This window comes from Protobothrops mucrosquamatus, unplaced genomic scaffold (assembly GCF_001527695.2).
Source record: "Protobothrops mucrosquamatus isolate PMUCROS unplaced genomic scaffold, P.Mucros_1.0 scaffold_36, whole genome shotgun sequence".
Lineage (NCBI taxonomy): Eukaryota > Metazoa > Chordata > Lepidosauria > Squamata > Viperidae > Protobothrops > Protobothrops mucrosquamatus.
The window spans coordinates 467,740-489,031 of NW_015386112.1; the positions used below are offsets into that span (position 1 = coordinate 467,740).

The following is a 21,292-nucleotide window of genomic DNA, read 5'->3' on the forward strand; positions in this document are numbered from 1 at the left end:
CAGATAATGTTCCAAAAGAAGCTTTTTATAAACTTTGCATCCTCTTTAATCTCTTAATGCAAATGGTAAGAGGGAATCTCACGTTGAATTCAGATAAACAATATGGAATATAAAAAAAATTAATTACCATGTAATTAAAAAATCAAATTAATAGTTACAAAAAAAGAAAGCAGTTCTTTTTTTTTGTTGAGTAGTTTTGTGATATGGAAGAAATAAAGATTAGAAAAGTTCTTGCTAAAGCAAGTATATCAGTACCAGAAAAAAATCCAGCCAAGTATTGAAATGACTGTACTAAGAACATCGGTACTATTCTATAGCACTGAAACACAGAGGCAATATAGATGCATATCTCATCAGTGGAAGCATGGGGCAGTGTAATTCAAAGTCATAAATCTGATAAATTATGGTCTGGATTAGGTACAAGACAGAAGCTCCCTTGGCAAGGATAGCAAATCTGTTCTGGGAGCAGATAAACGTGCAGAGCAAAAGGTCTCAACTACTGCAATTCTATGATTGAGATTTGGTTGAATCCACTGTTTCCTATCCCTGATTTGATCTAGCCCTTGACTACAGAAGCATAATACAGGAGTGAGTGGGGATAGGTGGAAAGTTTCTTCTATTTTTTTTCCTCCCAAATTTGGAAAGATATGATCAACTGAGAAACACGACATTTTAGATCAAGATAAATAAAATGTTGGGGAATTCCTAGAAGGTGGCCACGCTGACAAATCAGCCATCAAGGGACAAAGAGAGAGAAACCTGGTCTACAAACCAGTGAAAAAAGATACAAGCAAAAATCAAGGAAGGAGGAAACAGCCCAGAGCAGCCAACCCTCACATAAGCGGGAAGTAGCACTAGAAAAAGAAATAATGCCCTAATGAATAAACCATAAAGGAAGAAGCCATGCCACCATCAAGATTGACAGGGCAAGCTACTATATCTAAATAGCCAGCAAATCCCACTTTCTCTTGCACTGAGGATGGTAATGAAATGTCTTTGGGAAAACAACCAACCTCAAGAGAGCACCAAGAACTTACCAGTCCAACTCTTGAGTTACAGATATTCTCCACTATTGAGTATGATATATTGTCTAATAGTTTATTTAACTGATGTAAAATGATTAAGATACCAAAAATGGTCTATGCTTGAAAATCCTGATACCAAATCACGACATAAGCTACCATAAGATAGGAGAAACACTTGTTTCAAGTGGTAACGGAAACTACAAATTGATTGTGATAGTGTTTTAGATTCAGAAAATAAGAAAGGTTAGATTGTGTTAAATATGTTGAAATGTGCATTGTAAATCATGTCCTACCCTCCCAAATATATCCACTTTTGGGAATGTTCTTCTCAAAGATAAATATTTCTATATCTGTTTGCTTGTTAGTATAATTTTGATGGGGAGGAGGATGAGAGGAAGAAAGATGTGATATAATGTTTGGCTCCTTCTATTTTCAACCTTTATTTCCTTTTAAAACAGGCAAAAATTAACAACTGTTTCACTTCTTAAAATTCAGTTACCTGTAGTTTTATTTACAAAAAAAATCCAATAAATACACATTAAAGTAATTTTAAATAATAGTTCTTTTTATTGTTTGAACTCTTTAGATTTTATATGACAAAATAGAACTGTCCCCTTCCCCAGACACAAATCCAGACTAAAACCAACGTGAGGAGAATGGTGAAAAATAATGAACAGCTGGTGATGTAATTGACCAGAGTTGATGGTTCTTCTCCCTCAGTTTGAGTTCTGTCTGGTATGAATTGTCATGGTTTTGAAATGACAAATCATCCACCACTTTTTCTGCCACCAGTCAGATTTGAACTTTCTTAGAATTGCTTTCAGAATTGCTTTTACACTGTTAGCAACATTTGCTTTTGAACTAGAATTTATACACACAGCTGCTTGAAATTCACTGCCTAGACCACTTTTATAGAGCATATAAATGAAACCTTTGCATAGATAAGAGTGCTAAATAAAATTCATTTTCCACGTGCCTTTCTTTTTAAAACTACAGGGACTGGCTACAGACCATTAATTTTCCATGCTTCAGGTTTTTTTTACATATTTTCCCAACTTACACAGCAATGCTGGAACGGAGTTTCTGGATATCTTTAGATCTCTTGCTTTCTTCTTTACAAAGAGTGAGCAACTTCATAGGAAATGGGTGGCTTAAAAAAAATGAGAAAACAAGTTTTAACTATTTGTTTTTCAAAGATGAACAAAAGATCTTGAGGGTTGTGAAATTATATATCCTTATATGCTTATATGTTAGCAGAAACTAACAAACTGTATCAATATTGCCATAAAAGGCTTCCATTAATTAGTGGATTTTAAAAAAAATCATTTTTGCATTCTTTTACAATAGATTTTAATTATTATTATTTCAGTTGATCTAAAATTAGTTTTTTGAATTTTATTTCTTTTTGCATTCGCATTCTCAAAAGTTCAGCTTTTACCCAACAAAAATTGATGCCACAGAATTATTTTTTTCCTGCATATTCCCTTGTGAAAGTTTGCTTATAATCCCCACGTTTAAGCAAAACTGCGTAAACTTATTAATTTGTTCAAAAATTGCACAGGATTTTTTTTGAAGGTTGCATAGAATTTAGTGGAGATTCATTCACTTCATTGACATAAAATGGCAAAATAGGGAAAGATGTGAGATTTAGAAAGGCAACGACAATAAAGGCAGATCCAGTTGAGCATCTGGAAAAGATTTAATGCATGTATTCTTATGAATAAAGCTCCACATTCAAAATAGACCTGCTTGGCTTTCTTTCTGTCATCTGTTAATTTCACACTTGTAATAAGGAACCAGTAAGTAAATTCAAACAGTTCGGCCTGCAAAGGAAGTAACAAAATCCTGCTCCTGTGCAGGCAGTACTCGGGGGGGGAAAGAAGCATCTAGGGAAAAGGGATCTGTCCAGAAGTTGTATATTATGCAAATTGGGCACATGTGTTTCTGAAAATTGAGCTTTTCAAAAAAAATGAGCTGCATTTTAACCATATCATGACAAACCAATTAAGAAAAACAAGGTAGCCCTTAAATCAAGAGCAAGACATGAAGTGCCCTCCAGCTGCCAGTCTTCAAAAGTGCAAAAATTACTGCTGTTAATCACTTACCTATGTATAAAAATCTGAGTTGGTGCTTAAAGGGAATACTTCTATTGATGCCAATTAGACTAAGCATCTCATGTGATCATTTTCTATGTAAAAAAAAAAACCAACTATTTTTTTTTTAAATGGGAGAGTGCAGATAAATTGCAATGATAAAATACAACAGGGATTGGCTTCAATGTACAATATACCTCAAATAATCAATCCTGTTCTATTAGAGAATATCACGCTACCCGTAAGCCATTGTTGCTATATAACAGTGATGGCGAACCTTTTAGAGACCCAGTGCCCAAACTGCAACCCAAAACCCACTTATTTATCACGGGATGCCGGGTGGGTGTGGCCACATGGTGGTCATGACAGACTGGGTGGGTGGGGTCTGGGAAGTGGGGGCCAGTCCCTCGCCATCTCCGGGGCACGGCACGTGTGCCCACAGAAAGGGCTCTGAGTGCCACTTCTGACACGCGTGCCATTGGTTCGCCACCACTGCTATATAATATTTTTTTGAAGCTATGTATTTTACTTTTAGGTTTTTATCATACAGTAGGCAAGAAATATAAAATTTGTCTTGACATTTTGGTAAGGGCTTAAATAGTCTTGTTCAAATTTGTATATTACCTCTTCAACAGATTCTCACTAGTTCATATAAGCAAGAGTCCCTTGAATGCTTCGCATACTGTTAATTCAACCCTCCAGAACTTCTGAAGGGAGGTTATCAAAATGGATTTTAGCAAATGTTCCATTTATAACTTAGATTGGTAAGTGAAAGTAGCAAATGAGCTCTTATGGAAAGGTAAGAGATTTGTGGCTTGACTGAATTCATGCTGAAACTCTCCTCTTCTTGGTCATCTCCTTAGCTTTGATGAAGGAACTCAAAACAGCAGTTTGGATAGAAATGTGCCCACCTACTCAAAAAAGAGGGATAGCCCTTATCTTTTGGGGATCACAAGGCTCCTAATTCAGCCTTGTTCAATATGAACAATTAACTTTTCAAAACAAAATAGTCCTTTTGTTAAGATATAGTAAAAATAATCTGGACTCTAATTTTCCCTGTTATTATAAATTAGGGGGAATGGAACATTGCTCTTTGAAGATTTTCCACAAATTTTGAAGAAAGAAGATATATTTATTATTTTTCCACTTACTTTTCTTCAGTTATAAACACATCAAAGCACCCATTGGCCAATATCTGATCCAGCATCTTTAGCAGTGGAACAGATACTCTAATGAGGAAAGCATAGAGTACCATATTTATACACTTCACATTGACACAACTCACATATAATAAACACTTTATATATTTCCTGTAATGTCAGATGATTAAACCTAAACTGTGTCCAATCAATCTTGGAATGATCAAGAGTTAATTTGACATTTCATATTGTGAACAAGCAAGATGCCAAACATATGTAATCCACTAACAAATTCCTGATGTCATTAAAGTTTATAAAGAATGATTTTAAAAACTGGGAACATTTCATCTAGAAAACAGATAAGTGGAGGATGTGGGCTGAGATACAAGAACTCAACCATATCAAAAATAATGTATGTATATCAGAAGTAATATACTAAAAGATACATGGAGATCCCTATACCACTCTCCTACATTCGTGGTATTCAGGGAATTGGAATATCAACTAATTTGGCCAATCACAGAATTTTCTTCTCCAAATTGGTTCTGAAAATAGAAGTGAAGAGTATCTGCAAGTAAGGAGAATCAAGTATGTGGAAGTTGAGCATTGGTCCTGTACATCTGTCTAACTCTCTTGCTGGCATCTCCCCCACACCATTCATGTTTTACTGTTGTAAACACAATGCATTTGGATTTCAGAGAAGGATAATGGCACAAAGAGACATTATTACTGTCTAGGAGACATCTCTAATTAGATGCAGTTAAGTTGGACATGGGATACCACATAGATCACGGTAATTCATGCAATCTGTTTGAAATCTTGTGGTATGGGAAATTCTGAACAATTATGAGCTTGACTGGATATCACAGCTTCTTTTTAATCTAAGTAAATATTCACTGAAACTCTATTTTTTATTATAGTATCTGCTCTTTTAAATTTTTGTTGAAAGATTATAATGGAAAAGAAGGGAGGGCCTAGAGACAGCCAGAGATGGTAAATTAGACTGTATCAAACAAGAATTCCATCTGTTTGAAAAGTTAAACCCTGATAGACAAATTGATTACTAGAATGAGTAAAATTTGTCATTCATTTGTCATCCTGAATGAACAAGATGACTATAAATTCAAAAAAGAGCTTTAAAGTTGAGGAGTTAATCACTACACTATCACTTTAACATCTGTATCAGTTATTTGCTTTTTATCTATAACAGTTTCTGTGAAATTAGTGATTTATGTGTGATCATCTTGATAATTGTTTTGAGATATAACTGTTACAATGTTCTTTGAGAATCTATGAAAAAACTTTCCAAAAGCCATCAAGCAAAAAAAAAAAAAGTCTGTCTAATTAGCTTGTGTTCTTTAAATCCTGTTAGCCCTTTAGGTTTTAATAGCTCTGATGTTTGTCTGTCAACTGACTACCATTCCCTACTGTTTCTTCTACCTGTGCAAGCTTGTGTCTTCAGGAGAAATTGGGACACACAATATTTGACTTCTCTCAGACTGAAAATTCCAGAGTCACACTTCCCTTTCTTGTTGCTGTTGAAAGAGAGCAGGAGTTGCAATTCAGTACTTTCAAAGTCCATTCTATTTTTCCAGTTTGGAAGATGTTTTAATAACGTGGCCTCTAACTCATAAGTCAAAGATGGAAAGAGTTACACTTTATGAACAAGAAAACCAAAATCGCCATGAGAAACCTGGCCAAAGAGTTCCTTCATACATTGGCATGTTTTGATGCACTGAGGACTGCAACTCTGCCTCCCAACTTCTGGACTACACAATAAACACAATAAATGTTTAGGGATTTGAGGCTGAATTTTTCAGGCCCTTTTAAGGATATAAGGATTGGAATGGTTGTGGAAGGGTTTTAGAAGGCAATGTTCCATTTCTATTCTTAACCTTTACCCTACCCAACCCTGCCACCCAAATTGACTGAGATTGTACAGATTACCTGTCATTCAGCAGGTTGTCCTCAAAGACTTTCAGCAAAGTCTCACAAAAGATGCTCATTGCATCTCTGTCATTCTGAATATTCTTCAGATAGTTGAACAGACTTTGGGATGAGCATCGCACCTATGAGAAAAAAAATCCATTTTTTTTTTTAAAAAGCCTGGCCTATACAAGAGGATCAATCTTTGAAAGCATTTTTTTAGATTGCAAAGATTAAACCTTCACTTTGTATCTAGTCTCGTAACATTTAAACTTAACTTACCATTTCACTAAAGGAATAAAAAAAAATTCTATGCCAATTATATAAAAGGAACTGGAGATGAAGCTGCTGTGAATTTCTATCTTCTGAGCGATGGAGAGGATGCTCTTTATCTTTGGGTAGTACGTTTCCTAGAGTGAACAGGCAATGTTCATATTCTCAATTTGACTCTCCAGGGTATGAGCTACCTTGATCCCCAGATCAGGGAGGAGACAACAAGACTGCCCTTCAATCCAGTGCAAAACAATGTTTTTGAACAGGTAAATCCAACTACCAGAAAATTGAACAAACAAACATATACATATACAAATGAACCAATGAATTATAAACAAGCAATAAAGGGAGAAAGGGAGAGAAAGAAAAATCCGCCGGGCCTCTTCTTTTTCCCCACCCCAAGGTCAGTGATGACAAAGCCATCCTACTGCTTTTAATATTTAGTGGGAAGTTGTTAGAATCTTATATATGATAGAAATATATGCAGGAATAAAGCAGAATACAAATGCAAACCTTACAGATGCATTAATTATCTTAGGGTATTTATAAAACAGCAGAGGGAGGAATTCTAGAAATATATATATATATATAAATATATATTGCCACTCTTGATAGATTGCTAGATAGATCATTATGTGCAATGAAGTAAAGCTGAAGTGCCTCTCTATGTATTCATCACCAGAACTGACTGAACTGTCGTGTTTCCAGAAGAGGTGTCCAGAGATTTCTGCTGAAGAGTCAAGAGAATTCCTGGCACACAATTCTAATGTTCCTGCAAAATATCTTACGTGCTCTGTGTACATGCTGCCAATGCCACATTTTTCCTGAGAATGAGAAAGAGATGACTAAAGTGAAGGGAGAGGCATCCCTTGTGAATTAAAGAGAAATTAAACTAGGAAGAAATGGCTGGATCTGAGCCTGGAAATACACTTAAGCAAAGAAATATGTATCTGAAGAGCAGATTAAGGAACTCCAATCTGAATCTTATTTAGCCAAAAACATGAATCCCCCCCCCCCAAAAACCCCTTATAATAATTTTAACAACATGTAACTGTAGGCTATGAGAGAAAAGTTACACCTTAAAAAAAAACAGGTTGTCAAGACCAGGTGGGGAAAATTACTTTGTCCTTCTATCTGGAGCTCTGGGGAAGTAGAACACCAACCTTCAATAAACTCATGTAGTCCTGCAATCTATCTTTCCATTCGGATACATCCTTTTTGAACACAATGGGAAGTTATCTTTCTATGAAAAAATATGCTTCCCAAGTGCAGAACCTATTCTTAAATATAACAAAATCCAGATTGAGGAAGCTTCCCCCCCCCCAATTTCCAAACTGTATGTTTAGAATTGAGGAAACTCTTGCTCTACCAAGAGTATGTCCTTCTAAAAGGGATTACAGAAACACAGAGTACAGTTTGATCTAAGAAACGCCTTTCAAAAAAGTTAAGAGGTAATTAATTGGCTGTTTTTTTTAAATGTAAACAGTACATTATAGGATTGCCACCTCTCTGAATAATTATTTGAATATCTTGAGGTTTTTTTTCCTGTCTTACTACTCTTAACTAGCAATGCATCTGACCCATCTCTCTGATACAATTTCTGAAATAAGTTTTCATCAGTCTCCAAAAGATAATAACACAATTATTTCAATAATTTTGATGCTTCTTTACAGAGGCATATTTAGTGGCAGCCTAGCTATTCATTGAGCAATCAATGTGATATTGATTGACTGAAATTCCAGTTCACTGATATTCTGTATTTCTTTCAATAAGACCAGATCTGTTTTAAGGATCAGCTACCCTAGAGAATAAAGAAACTGCCCAGAAAACTTGGATTGCTTGAGGCTTATTCTTGTTGGCTAGCAAAATAGTTTGACCTCCACCTTCCAGATTGGTAAAACAGCTGACCATAGAAAGGAAGACAGAATGCAACCGAAAGAGGTAGAGTATACTACAAAAAAAAGAACTGGCAAGAGATTGTCATACCCAGGAGCTTGGCTAATTGCTGGAAAGAGGAAAAATGACTTAGCTGAATGGTTTTAATTAGATTACATCTGACTTCCACACCTAAATAAAAAAAATGTATTGAGTGGGCTGGAATTTTTTTTCCAAATTTCTTGTTGGAAATGAATCCATGAGCTATGAAGATATATGGAATGCTCATTACGCTGTACTGTAGAAGCATAATAGCTTTCTTGTCCAATGTCCATATTACTATAAAATCTGCATAAGATGGGTGAAAAAGAGCCCTGAAGAATAAGGTTATTCTTCATGCCATATCTGAGATTCAAGATCGGATTGAAATAGCAACAAAAGAATTATTAAAAAGAATTTACAAGGTAGTTAAAAACTAAGTACAGACCAGATCAATTTATTAAAGTATACAAAATTACAGAATTGAAATCTTAAATCTAGGCAGTTTTAATTCTAAAGATATAGTGAAAAAAACTAAACAACAAAAAGTAGATAAACGAGAGAGAGAGAGAGAGAGAGAGAGAGAGAGAGAGAGAGAGAGAGAGAGAGAGAGAGAGGGAGGGAGGGAGGGAGGGAGGGAGGGAGCCAGTTTGGTGTAGTGTAGATGCAAAACCAGTTGGATGACTTTGAGCTATCCATTCTCGCTCTGTCCTAAGAAAAAGGCCATGGCAAACCACTTCCGAAAATCTTGCCAAGAAAGCTTCAGGAACTAGTCCAGGCAGTTGCCAGGAGTCAACACTGATTCAAAGGTTTAAATTAAACAATAAGCAACATAAAAGCCAAAAATGTCTATCACTAAGGCTTGTTCAAAGGCCAGAAAACCTAATCAGAGAAACATTCTGTACCTCAGAAGCAAACAAAAAAGGTTTATGCCCAGATTTAAGTTAAAAAAAAAAAAGACTGTTGGCTAAAGCAGTGGTTCTTAAACTGGGGGTATATCCTGAGAATACTAGAGCAGTTTGGAACTGCTTGAATCAATTTGGGACCAGCATCCATGACTCTGCTCCCAGAGAATTTTATTTTTCATGGCAATGTTTTTTCCCCCAGTTTTTTTACACCCCTCAAGGTGGCGAATATACCTGCTTCTTTCCTCCTATTTTCCCCAAAACAACAAGCCTGTGAGGTGGGTTGGGCTGAGAATGACTGACCCAAAGTCACCCAGCTGGGTTTTGTGCCTAAAGCGGGATTAGAATTCACAGTCTCCTGGTTTCCAGCCTGGTGTCTTAACTAATAGACCAAACGGCTCACTTGTTAGTAGATCTACCTTCATTCACATATTGCACATTCTTTAAGCGCATCTATGCTATTTGTGGGAATAACTGCTCAGGATTCAATAACTATAATAAACATAAATTAGAATTTATTAAAATAATACATTGAAATTGGACAGAGCGAGATTTGAGCTCACAACTTTGCACCATTACAAAGACAGTCATGCACACTAGTAGGCTATATAGTGGTGGTCAGCAGAAGAAAGTTTATTTATTCGCCTAAAATGTATTAGGTCACCTAAAGGTAAGCAGAAGAAATACATAGTGGGGGATTCTGACAGGAAGACTAATTCTGTTTCCCACCAAAACTGGCATTTTTGCTGAACTAGCTTCTTCCTCCTAATTGTGTAATTAGCTTCTTCCTCCTAATTGTGTAACTCCAGCATGCTTTTGATGGCAACAGAAAGAAGGCTTCCAACCCCCTTTCCCACTGCTGCCCCCAGAGAATTGGAGCTTGCCACTTCTGTGTCCCACAGAGGAACTATCCAAGGCAAGAGGTCAGAAAACATCCCCTGAGCCATTTTACCTCCATCCCTACACACTGCTCTGAAAATCTGGGGGGGGGATGGCTGCTGACTCCATCAGCCCCCCCCAAGCCAGCCTCCTTTTCCATAGCAATGGATTCTAAGTGGGAGCTCTTAGTTCTACCCTCTCCTGTCTGGGGACAAGAGCAGGAGTATCTGAAGTGCGTGTGCTGTGAGTCCTAGTTGCATCTTAGGCACGAAAAACTGGCAGGGTGACCTTGGACCAGTCACTCGCACAGCCCAATTCACCTCATAGGGTTGTTGTGGGGAAAATGGGAGAAGGGAGAAGGGAGGAGAGAGAGCGAGAGAAAGAAAAAGAGAGAGGGAGAAAGAGAAAGAGAGGGATAGATAGATAGATAGATAGATAGATAGATAGATAGATAGATAGATAGATAGATAGATAGATAGATAGATAGATAGATAGATAGATAGATAGATAGATAGATAGATAGATAGAGGATAAATATCAAATAAATAAACAAACATTCCCGTGCTCAGTGAATGTTGCTTCAACTATCTGTGGACCTAAGCAAATTAAAAGAATAGCAAGACAGAAAGAGGGAGAGAAATGCTTTTGACATTCCCTTTCAGAGGAGGAGGAGGCAGGAAAGGGAGAAAAAGGTAGAAAGTATAGAGAAAATGTTGAGGAGACTGAGCTCGCTCTTAAAGAAGTCCAATCCCCCAAGGTCGATCTTCTTGCCTTCCTGCACCTCTTTCCCTCTGAAAATTAAAATCAGGAACTGGTCGCTCTCTGTTTGCGCGTGCATTTAGTGCCCTCCCAAGTAATGAATGCTCTTTGTGAAGCTCAGGAGAAAAGAAATTTTAATTTCTGTGGTACACTTTGCTGTTCATTAAGGATGTATAAACCATTAGATAGGAGGAACAGCTCATTGGGGTGGTATATGCCCCAACTGAAGCATGTGCGATTCAGGTGCTTTGGTCTCTGTGAGGAACAAAATGTTTTGATCCAGTAGTTAAGATACAATTTTGTGCACTATAGCACTGCGCTGTTTCTAGATTTAAAATGCTGACACTATCCTAAAGCGGTACATCAAAATTCTGCTTCAGTCAAACTTGACTTCTAGTGGCAAGCAATGTGACCATATAGGATTTTTTCTTGATAACAATATAGAAATGGTTAACTAAGGGCTTCTTATGGATTTTATTTATTTATTTTATTTTATTTTATTTTATTCATTCTTTCATTCATTCATTCATTCATTCATTCTCCTCACTCTATACTACAGGTCTCAGGTTTCTCCCGGAGACCTCCAATCTGAACATTTGCCAGCTCAGATCCTGCTTAGGTTTTTGAAATCAGCCAAATTTGGTTAGGTGCTGCTTTATTACCAATAACTAAAATCACATTACGAAGTATTCCAAAAGTGGGTTTTTTTTTAAAATTCTTGCAGGAAACCAAAGCTTCACAATAAAGCTTGGAGGGAAAACACATGTTATAAATGTATCATTAAAACCAACAAGAGACTTATTAACAAATAGCTCCCACTGATTTTAATGTGACCTGAATTTTAACAAATTGTGAGAAACAAATTGACAACTTTTAAACAATGCTCTGTTGAAAAAATTACATCAGAAAGGAAGCTGGAATAACCAACAATCACTTGTTATCTTCTATACAGTCAAAGAAAGAGAGAATATTCAAGTCATGAAACCATGCTGAATACATTTTATGAGAAACATAGAAGAAATCTAGCCTTTTCTTCACAATCGGTAAATGCCCCATATTAGCGTGGCTTTAATTTTCAGGAAAAGGAATGCTAGTTTCAGAAGAAGGTATGTTTGTGAATGTGTGTTTTTCAAATAGCTTAAAGTTTCTCTTATTATTACTAATGTCTGCAACACTACAGGATGAAAAAGAGGTCTGTAAGCAAAGTGGTACAAACTACTTCAAGCATATTAAATCATAATAGATTACCCCATCTTGCATATTCATACTTGTATTAAGAGACCTGTATTCCTAATTATCAACCACTCGCTTCCAGAAATTGGCAGCCAACAATATTAACTCTTGAGTAATATTCTTAAAATATTCCTTCCGTGTGTAAAGTGACAAAACTGTTTCAAGCAAGTAAGTTTTTATTCCCTTACTGTTGATTCAGTTAGGCCTCCAATTGATACAGTGAGACCTGTCAGAATGTGGTAGCGATAGGATGCTAATCCCAAAAGTTGTGTGACTCTGGGGAAGGCCTGGGATGGAGCTTTCCAGTTGAAAGTTACAGCTTCTGACCTGCGAAAAAAAAATGGAAACAAATACAAAAGAAAATAGGTCACACAAACATAACTATCTTTCATGGTTCTTTTTTTTTTTTTTAATCTAAATCTTGAAAATGCCAAAATGAAGAAATTGTTTTTGCTATTCAACAGAATAAATGTATTTTAAAGCAGCACAGTGTTATTTCACCATCTTAGGACACTTCTTTAAAGGTATAACTAAAATCAATACATTCATGGTTTTTGCTGCAATGCAAGGCAAATCATTTTGCTTTGAGTTGCAAAATATTCTGGATAGGGCAGCTCTACTGAAGTGTGAATACACTACAAATGAGTACTTAAAACCCCTCCCTCGGAGGGAGCTGGGGAAGGATGCGAAACAGCTGAAGAGCAGAGGAGAAAGATTTTAATACTAATATGTCTGCTTCTAACCAGACCCACTTGAGGTAGTTCCTCTTTTCAAAACAGATTTCCAGTCTAAGGTTACCAACATTTGCCTATAAACCACAACTTAAATTGACAGATTTCTGTTCATATGTACAGCCAAAGGTTTCTTATCCATTCAGGACTGATTACCGAAGCAGAACATCTAGATTCAGTCACATTTTTGTTCCATACAGTATTAACCTTGTGAACTCTAAAGCTTCCTCCTTCCGTTATGTATTCAAGATGGATAGTGATTAATATGTATATGTTACTTATATGTAAGGGTGTAGGCCTATACATACGTTGTATATAGTATGTTTTAAACTTGTGTTATGTATGTGTACACTTTGAGAGCAAGCAACTAAATTTCATTTTTAATGTGTGCCCACAGGAAAAAAAAATGACAATAAAGGTTATCTAATCTAATCTAATTACCTTGGAAATATCCTCTCCAAATCTTCCCGATGGGGTATGTGTGGGACTGGAGGGTTATCAAAGTAAAGGAAGGTGAGGAACACAGATCCTGCATGACCTCGATATCGGTCAATTTTTTCAGCTGACTGTTGAGCCACAGAGCACATAATCCGCTCGGAACTGAAAGTTAAAACACCATTTAAAAGAAAAATCCAAATCATGTACTGCGAGTTGTTTTGCTCTGCCCTGAATAACCCTCCTCCCACACCAATATTTCAGACTTCTGCTAAAAATTCTTTCCAGAAAGGGGGGGAAAAAACCTGAATGGTTGTTAAAAAAAAAAAAAAAGGAGGTTGAGGAGCAACCCATTAGGATACTTAGATCTCGGGTCTCTCAGCAGTTACAGTGGGTAAGACTTGAAATAGGAAGACCCAAGATTAAATCGGTGACTGGGCAGCCATTGCTTCCCAATTCAACCTCTTTGAAAAGTTACAATCTGTATTCCTTGAGCCCAGACAGATGCAAGACAGGACCTGCTTAGGTCTTTCATTTAAAGTAGTGATAGGAGCAAATGATGGCAATCAGTAGGAGTGACTCTTGCAGAAGCCTTTCCAGAAAAGGCTGATTGCTTAACCGTATAAAAGGCTGACATAAAATGTTTGCAAAGTACATACACATTTGCATCAATTAAGGCTGGCTCAGTCCTGGTTAACAACAGGGTTACTTCCATCAAACTCGTCATAGCAGCTTCTCTCACCCTGTTGAAGTAAGCAAACACCGACATAATTTGCTAATGTTAATTTCCAGTAAGCTTCATATAAATTTATAAATCCACAATGATTCTGTGATCAGAATAAATGCGTTAGTGTATATGTCATGCGCATACTCAATAAAGGATCCAAGATGTTTTTTGTTTGGGGAGGTAGATCGCTGAAGCCAAGCCAAGCACAGTCAATCAGGCATACAGGTTTTGCAGCCAAACCTCTAGGGAACTTTCTACATGCCACGTCTCCATTAATGCTCACCTCATTCTTTCTAATTTCAGGGAACCATTTTCAAAGAAGATATATGAGTATATGTGCATGGTGACAAAAAAATAAGCAATAATTGGAGAAAGACAGTAAGTCTTTCATGCAGAGGCATGAAAACTTGAGTTCACGGGCGCAACTGAGAGATGAGATTCTCGGCTCCTAAAATAATGCTTACCCCAATCTTAGAGTTCAAAGCATGCAGTCTTCAGTGTTGTTAGTGATTTTTATTAATTATAGGATTTCAAAAGTACAAAATATACCCAGCTCCATTTTTGTTTTTTCTTTCATTTCCCTAGAGCTTCTGAAGCACACCAATAATTTGGTATCACATCATCAATTTGTTTTGCTTTTTAAAAGAAAATAATTCCTCCAATAGGTGTGTGAAGTATCTTTCGTCCCAACCTCCAAAGGGAAGGGCAAGAATTTCAACTCTATTTGGTGACATTGCTTCACCATCATACTTCCAGCAACCTTTGTCCTATTGTGTAGGGCAGGGGTCCCCAACTCCCAGTCTATAGACTGGTACCAGGCCGTGGCATGTCAGCAGCTGGTCCACACAAACAAGCAAGCCCCATCCGCGAGATGCAGGCAGCACACAAAACCACACACCCTTTGGTCCGCGGAAAAACCTCTCTCCACGGAACCAGTCCCTGGTGCCAAAAGGTTGGGGACCTCTGGTGTAGGGCTGATGTACGGGCCACAGTTCCTATTGGACAAAGATTTCTTTTGGAAGAATTAATCACACTAGATTAGACCTTTGTGGAACTAGATAGAACTTTGTGCTAATCAGTTACAGGTCATTATACCAAAATCAATCTCATCCATTTTGAAACCACTCTATTTTTATTAAATAAATATATATAAGTTTAATGTGATTAAGTGTACTACATTTATGATCACGTCTTTACTTAGTTACTTTTATTTTGGTTTTCAGATAAGTAGGAAAGAGCAATTTAAAAGAAAGAGACAGGCCCTGCCATCCCCTCACAATCTATATAGAAAACAGTGGAGAAAAAAAGAAAACAGTTCGTTAAGGTCAGAAGGAACTGGAGAATAATATGCTGGCATTTACATGCAATTACATGCAGATATGATTCTATCTTCCCATGAAATGCTCACTGAAATATCAGTTTGTGATATTTTCTTTGTTCCTTTGAACAACTGATTGGACAAACAAGAATCACAATCATATCACTGACTTATGCAACCAGGATGTACTGCCTTCAGCCATTCTAGATGTGGACTATCAATTAGGACTACCATATGTGGGCTGCAATATTCAGACAATGAGTCGATGGAAAAAATGGTAAAGAAAGGTCTAGCACACTGCTGCCATCCAGCAGTCATCCAGACGTTTGCAATCCACATATGATATCTTTATGTTCACTGCAGCGGATTTGTTCCTGGCAAAGAAAACAAAGGAAGCTTTTTTCAGCTGCTCCTTCTTGGCTGAAATTGTGCACCAAAGAGTGCTTTCTTTGCCACAATGTTTTTCCTGCAAATACGGATCAGATATCGTAGCCCTAAATAACCTGAACTTTTCTCTAGGTGTTCCTGCTATATGAAGTATGAAGAGAATGGTCAGTCTTTTTAAACAGTAGATTCCCATTTCTGAAATATTTAGTTCAAGGCATTTTGTTTTCTAGGCTTCTAAAACTGGAAATGGTAGCATTTTTTGTTTTTGTCAAATGTATCTATTTGAACAGATTATTATAGATAGAACATACTCAAACTAGAGTCTTGGACTTCAAGAGAGCTAATTTCAATAAACTTAGAGAGGGCTTGGGAAGGATTCCATGGATGAGAATCCTCCAGGGGAAAACAACTCAAGAAGCTTGGGAAATTTTGAAAAGTGAGATAATAAAAGCCCAGTCTAGCACAATACCAGCAAAGAGGAAAAATAACAGCTCTCAAAAGAAACCAGCATGGCTGCATAAAGAACTCTCTGACAAATTGAAAGATAAAAAGGACAAGTATAGAAAGTGGAAAGACGGGCACATAACTAAGTCAGAATATCAGCAAATAGCCCGAGCCTGCAAAGATGAAGTGAGGAAAGTCAAGGCTCATAATGAACAAAGGCTTGCGACCAAAGTCAAAAATAACAAAAAAAGCTTCTTTCAACATGTAAAAAACAAGAAAAAAGTTGCCCCAGTCTTAGGCCTTCAGCTGGGTTTTATAAAACCTTTTCACTTTAGGCCTCCGCCGCCATGTGCAAAAAAAAAAAGAAGGTTCAATCAGTCAATTTCAACTTCTTGCGGGAAAAAAAAGTTGGAATTGATTGATTGAACTTTTTAGTCCCACCCAGTCTACCATTACCACTGCAGCCACGCCCACCCGGCACTTGATGATACATAAGTGGGTTTTGGGTTGCAGTTTGGGCAGTCGGTCTCTAAAAGGTTTGCCATCACTGTTCTAGGCTTTATGCTATTTATGAGAAACAGGTCAATTGCCCAAATAAGATATCACTGCAAGCAAACAATTGAATCAATAGAATATCTATATCCTTCCTATCAAACATTAAAGTATTAAAATATTCCAGCAATTATTACAGGCTATCCAAAATGTTCCCAGGTATTTATTTATTTGGAAAATTTATACAGCTGCCTACTCACTCACACTGACTCTAGATGGCTTAGATATGAACAACAGAAGCCAAATTCTAATTAACTAGGAAAAGTCACAGCTGCAGGAATATATTGCTATATTAACACCAGTCCTTCTTCTGATGCTAATTTTCTGTAGCGAAATATGCCATCAACAGAAAAAGCAAATCTAACCAGGTCTCCTTGCTTGTCCAAATCAAGTAAGAAATCAGAAGAAATCCTTTTCAAGGACCGAGACAAAAATATGCGCAACTAGGTGAAGATTTGGTTGCTTCTTCATGCCGATTAGCCTTCTATGTATTCACATAATCAAGCTAGAGCCTGCCATTAGATGGCTTTACTGCTCGGCATTCATTCATTAATTGACTATTTAAAGGTAATTCTAATGTAGAATTTAAAAGTAATTCTGTTTTAATACAAGTGAGAACAATCAAAATGGATTATTGAATTAGAGAATGAAAAGACAGAAAAGATAGTAAAGAATGCACTCAAAAAGATGTTTTGAAGAACAGAAAAATGTGCATTGGAATAGTGAATGCATGCATTTTTTTTGCAAAATAATCTAATGAACACCCCATTTGATCTGCTGTTACATTGCCAGTTTTATAACTCATTCCCAAGAAACCTATCTATATCACAACACAGTAACACGTTATGCGTTTTTTACTTTTTTACGGAAAATTCAAAATAATGAATATGTAAATAAGAATTAGACTACTGGATTTCTGTCTGTTTCCCTGCACAAGCATGTACACACGTGCATATTCGTACACCCACACAGAGAGCAATTAGACCACTTTTAATCAAAGAACCTTTTTCTTTTTTTCACACAGCATCTTGCTCTTAAGGTTTTTTTATATTTAACACCTGTAGACAGAATTTGGACAAGTCCCAGCAAACAGTCTGTCAAAAGGAATGTTAAGTTTGCATATGGAAAATACAGTTTGTTAGCTTTCCCACGAATCCTTTAAAAAAAATAATCAAAGGTTCGTGTACATTCCTATTCCTTTTGGACTTTTTTTTTTTTTTTACTGGAGCAGACACACACCTCAGAAAGCATTTTCCCAAGAATACCCACGCATTCAGTTCCCTTTCCAACCCATTGAGCATCAGTTTGAAGAAGCTTTGATTTAGTGGAGTTTGACTATCTGGTCAGAGGTAAGAGCTATATTATTTAACATAGAAACAGAAACGCTAACTTTGAGATGTTCAAATTTAATATTTCTATCCTGAAATTAGTATAAACTCTAGAAGAAGCATGGATACAAATTTGTATCTATGTTTATTCTAGAATCAACACTTAATTCTGGATAAATTCAGGATATATAAATGGTTACAAATTTGTGAATACATGGCTGGAATTCCTATTATACTTTCTCCAAAAGTTAAATATTCTAGAAAGGGACAGCAGAGAAAATATTTCTTTCTTACTAACTCCACATTCTTACTTAATACTACTCCTCTACCTACAACTTTCTATAAGTTTTTTTCTTTCTGATCAAATAGTAGCAGAAGGAAACATTCACAGCAGTAAGCTGCAACTGCCCTAATATGATTTGGGCCCCCAAAACTAAACATGTCTTTAAAAAATAAACAAAAAGTGAAATCTAAATATGGATTTCCAACTACCATCATGTCTCCAGTCACTCACTGTATGTTTATGCTATGCTATCTTTGAATTTGGTTACATTCTGAAGCTACAAATTATACGCTCAATTCTTTTGCAGAAGTTTCTTTAGCATGTAAGCAGGAAATATGCTATAAAATATTTTTAATAGATTGGTTCAAGGATACATGTAGCAATTTAAAAGAAACAACTGTTCACATTTTTTGTGTGCTATAATGAAAAGTTGCAGTGCATAAAACCTATTTCTTTAATTTTAAAACTCCTTAATTTAAATATCTTGGCGCTCCATAACTTAACAATCAAAATGATACACTGTCTTGTTCAAGTTGAGCTCAACTTTTGGTGATTTCATGGCCACATGAAAATCCAAAGAGTTGGCCAAATAGTTTCCTAGACGGCACCAGAGAAATGGTTTGCCACTGACTTCTTTCAGGTTATAATTTTGATTTCCCAAGCTAGCCTATGAGAGCCCTGGAGCCTCCCATCAAAGTCCTGACCAGCTGATTTTGGTTGGTTTTGTGCAACTAGGCAAAATTATGCAATGCAATTTAATAATAGGAAAATTCAAATGTTCATGTAAAACAAATTCACTCTTTGTTAAGCTATGAGTACAAATGGTTAGACATTCATGTTTTTATTTATGTCAAAATAAAACTTTGTGGTTCGTAGATAATAGAGATAATGAATAGCAGTTGCTCTTTAAAATAATGTGTGCAAAATGTAGCTTGTAGGAGGTAGCAATGTAAGAAGAGAAGGAGCCCAACTGTTGATACAACTACACCCTCTGCTGTTTAATCACCATAATGGAATATCAGAACAGCTAATCTGTTCTTTCAGGGTGAAATAAAACTAAGGAAATTTTGGAATTAAATTAAACTGACAATTAAAAATAAACGTTTGGAAGGTTTCTCATGGAAGAAAGCCTCAAAAGTAAGTTAAAAGCCTTAGTAAGATGCCACATTTTCACATTTTCTCTGAGTCTATCGTTTTTGCTTTGCATTACAGAATAAAGCTGGGACTTTATCAAGACCACACATCTTACCATGCTCCAACATCGCCTCTGCTATCTGTTGTGTAATCATTCAGACCATCCAACAATATGTTATATATCTCTGTAACGTTACGTTTACACACAAATTCATTTGGTGATCCTTCTCCATTCACCCCTACTGTCAAGCAAACTCTAAAGGTAGAAGGAAGATAATTATTAGGATCATATAATATTTTTTTTAAAAAAACACTCGTGTATTAACAAATTTCTGCTTAACCCAATAAATAATTAAATAGCACAATACCACCTATTAATCAAAATGTAAGTAATGCGTCTTACAAGTAATCCTTGACTTATGTCCATTCATTTAATGATGGTCCAGAGTTACAACAATCACACTATCCCTCCAGTCACATGCGTGCTATTTGGCACTTGGCAACCAACTCCCATTTACGACTACAATGAAGATAGTTGCAGTATTCTACAGTCATGCGATTGTGATTGCAAGGGGCTTTCAACCAGCAAAGTCAATGGGAGAAGCTGGATTCACTTAACTATATGATTGACTTAATGAACACGTGATTCACTTAACAACCATGGTGATTAACTTAATTATGTGATAAAAATGGTAAAATCTGGTCGAGTCACATGACACGTCACTTAACAACCACATCACTTAACAACTGAAATTCTGGACCCAGTTGTGGTTATTAAGGCAAGGACTACCTGTACTTGATATTATAAAACTTTAGTCTACATACACACAGACAATTAGTTTTGGTATTACATCCTTATTATGTAGAATTAACTACAGATTGGGGAGGGGAAGGCTGGGGGAACATGATTGTCATATTTTCCTAGCCAAGTTTTTTTTTCATACCTAATGACATAGAAAAAGACCAGAGTACAGTGGGAAATTTAGAGGTAATTATTCTATCAACAGTTCAGCTTGCTCCTGAGTGACAAGTTGTTCAGCTGTTTTACATAAAAAAGTGATGTTTTACTAGTCCCTTAGGTCTTACGATCTCTAACGGGTTGAAAGTTACAGCACATACAAGTACTCTTGCCATTTACACTGGATATTTAACAAAGCAGTAAGCAATTTCTTCTGCTAATAAGTTGTCACTGGAAGCATAGCAGGGAGTTCTGGAGAAAATCCCACTGGCAAAGATTATCGCTTGTTTGAGATGCACGATTTCAATTGTCATTTTCTATGTATCATGTTACAGGGCCTGCTTTTTACAGGGTTTTTCCCCACACAGAATTCATTCTACATAGTTTATACCAGTGCTTCCCAAACCATGAGGTGTACCTCTCTTGGGGAAGTACAGAGTCCAGGGGAGGTGTGAAGAGTCTTTTAATTTATTTATTAAATTTATATGCCGCCCATCTCATTATTGAGCAACTGGGGTGGCTTACAAAATGTTAAAAAGTTGTACATAGCTGTACATTGTTACAATAAATTCACCTTTCCCAAAGGTTCATTATTTGTTTTCATTGATCATTTGTGTTCATTTTGGTGTTTGGATTTTTAGGGGAGGTGTGTACCTTCAAATTTCATGGAAGGAAGATGTGATGGAACCCCTTGTCTATATAAATTATTTTCCTCCTGATTCAGAATTCAAGAACATACTTTAGTTACATTCAGTCTTGTTTTCAGATATTATAAGGCCTTAAACACTATGTAATTACTTAGTTAAATTGGGGAAACCGGTCAAAGCCTACATATTTATGGTAGAAACT

At 36.4% G+C, this 21,292-nt stretch overlaps 1 protein-coding gene and 1 long non-coding RNA gene across 2 annotated transcripts in view; one reads left to right on the forward strand and one right to left on the reverse strand.

The window, feature by feature from the left end:
- Positions 1–21,292, reverse strand: part of TBCD (tubulin folding cofactor D) — a 152,298-nt gene that overhangs the window by 6,936 nt on the left and 124,070 nt on the right. Inside the window, exons 30-36 of the mRNA XM_015810193.1 lie at positions 19,601–19,741; positions 13,972–14,055; positions 13,319–13,477; positions 12,335–12,473; positions 6,205–6,326; positions 4,270–4,347; positions 2,086–2,175 (exon numbers count right to left, since the gene is read on the reverse strand). Coding sequence (XP_015665679.1) covers positions 2,086–2,175; positions 4,270–4,347; positions 6,205–6,326; positions 12,335–12,473; positions 13,319–13,477; positions 13,972–14,055; positions 19,601–19,741 — 813 coding nt within the window. The remainder of the gene's footprint in view (positions 1–2,085; positions 2,176–4,269; positions 4,348–6,204; positions 6,327–12,334; positions 12,474–13,318; positions 13,478–13,971; positions 14,056–19,600; positions 19,742–21,292) is intronic.
- LOC107282443 lies at positions 17,970–21,028 on the forward strand. The gene is made up of 2 exons (XR_001548776.1): positions 17,970–18,089; positions 19,564–21,028. It is a non-coding gene; the product is annotated as an uncharacterized LOC107282443 (long non-coding RNA).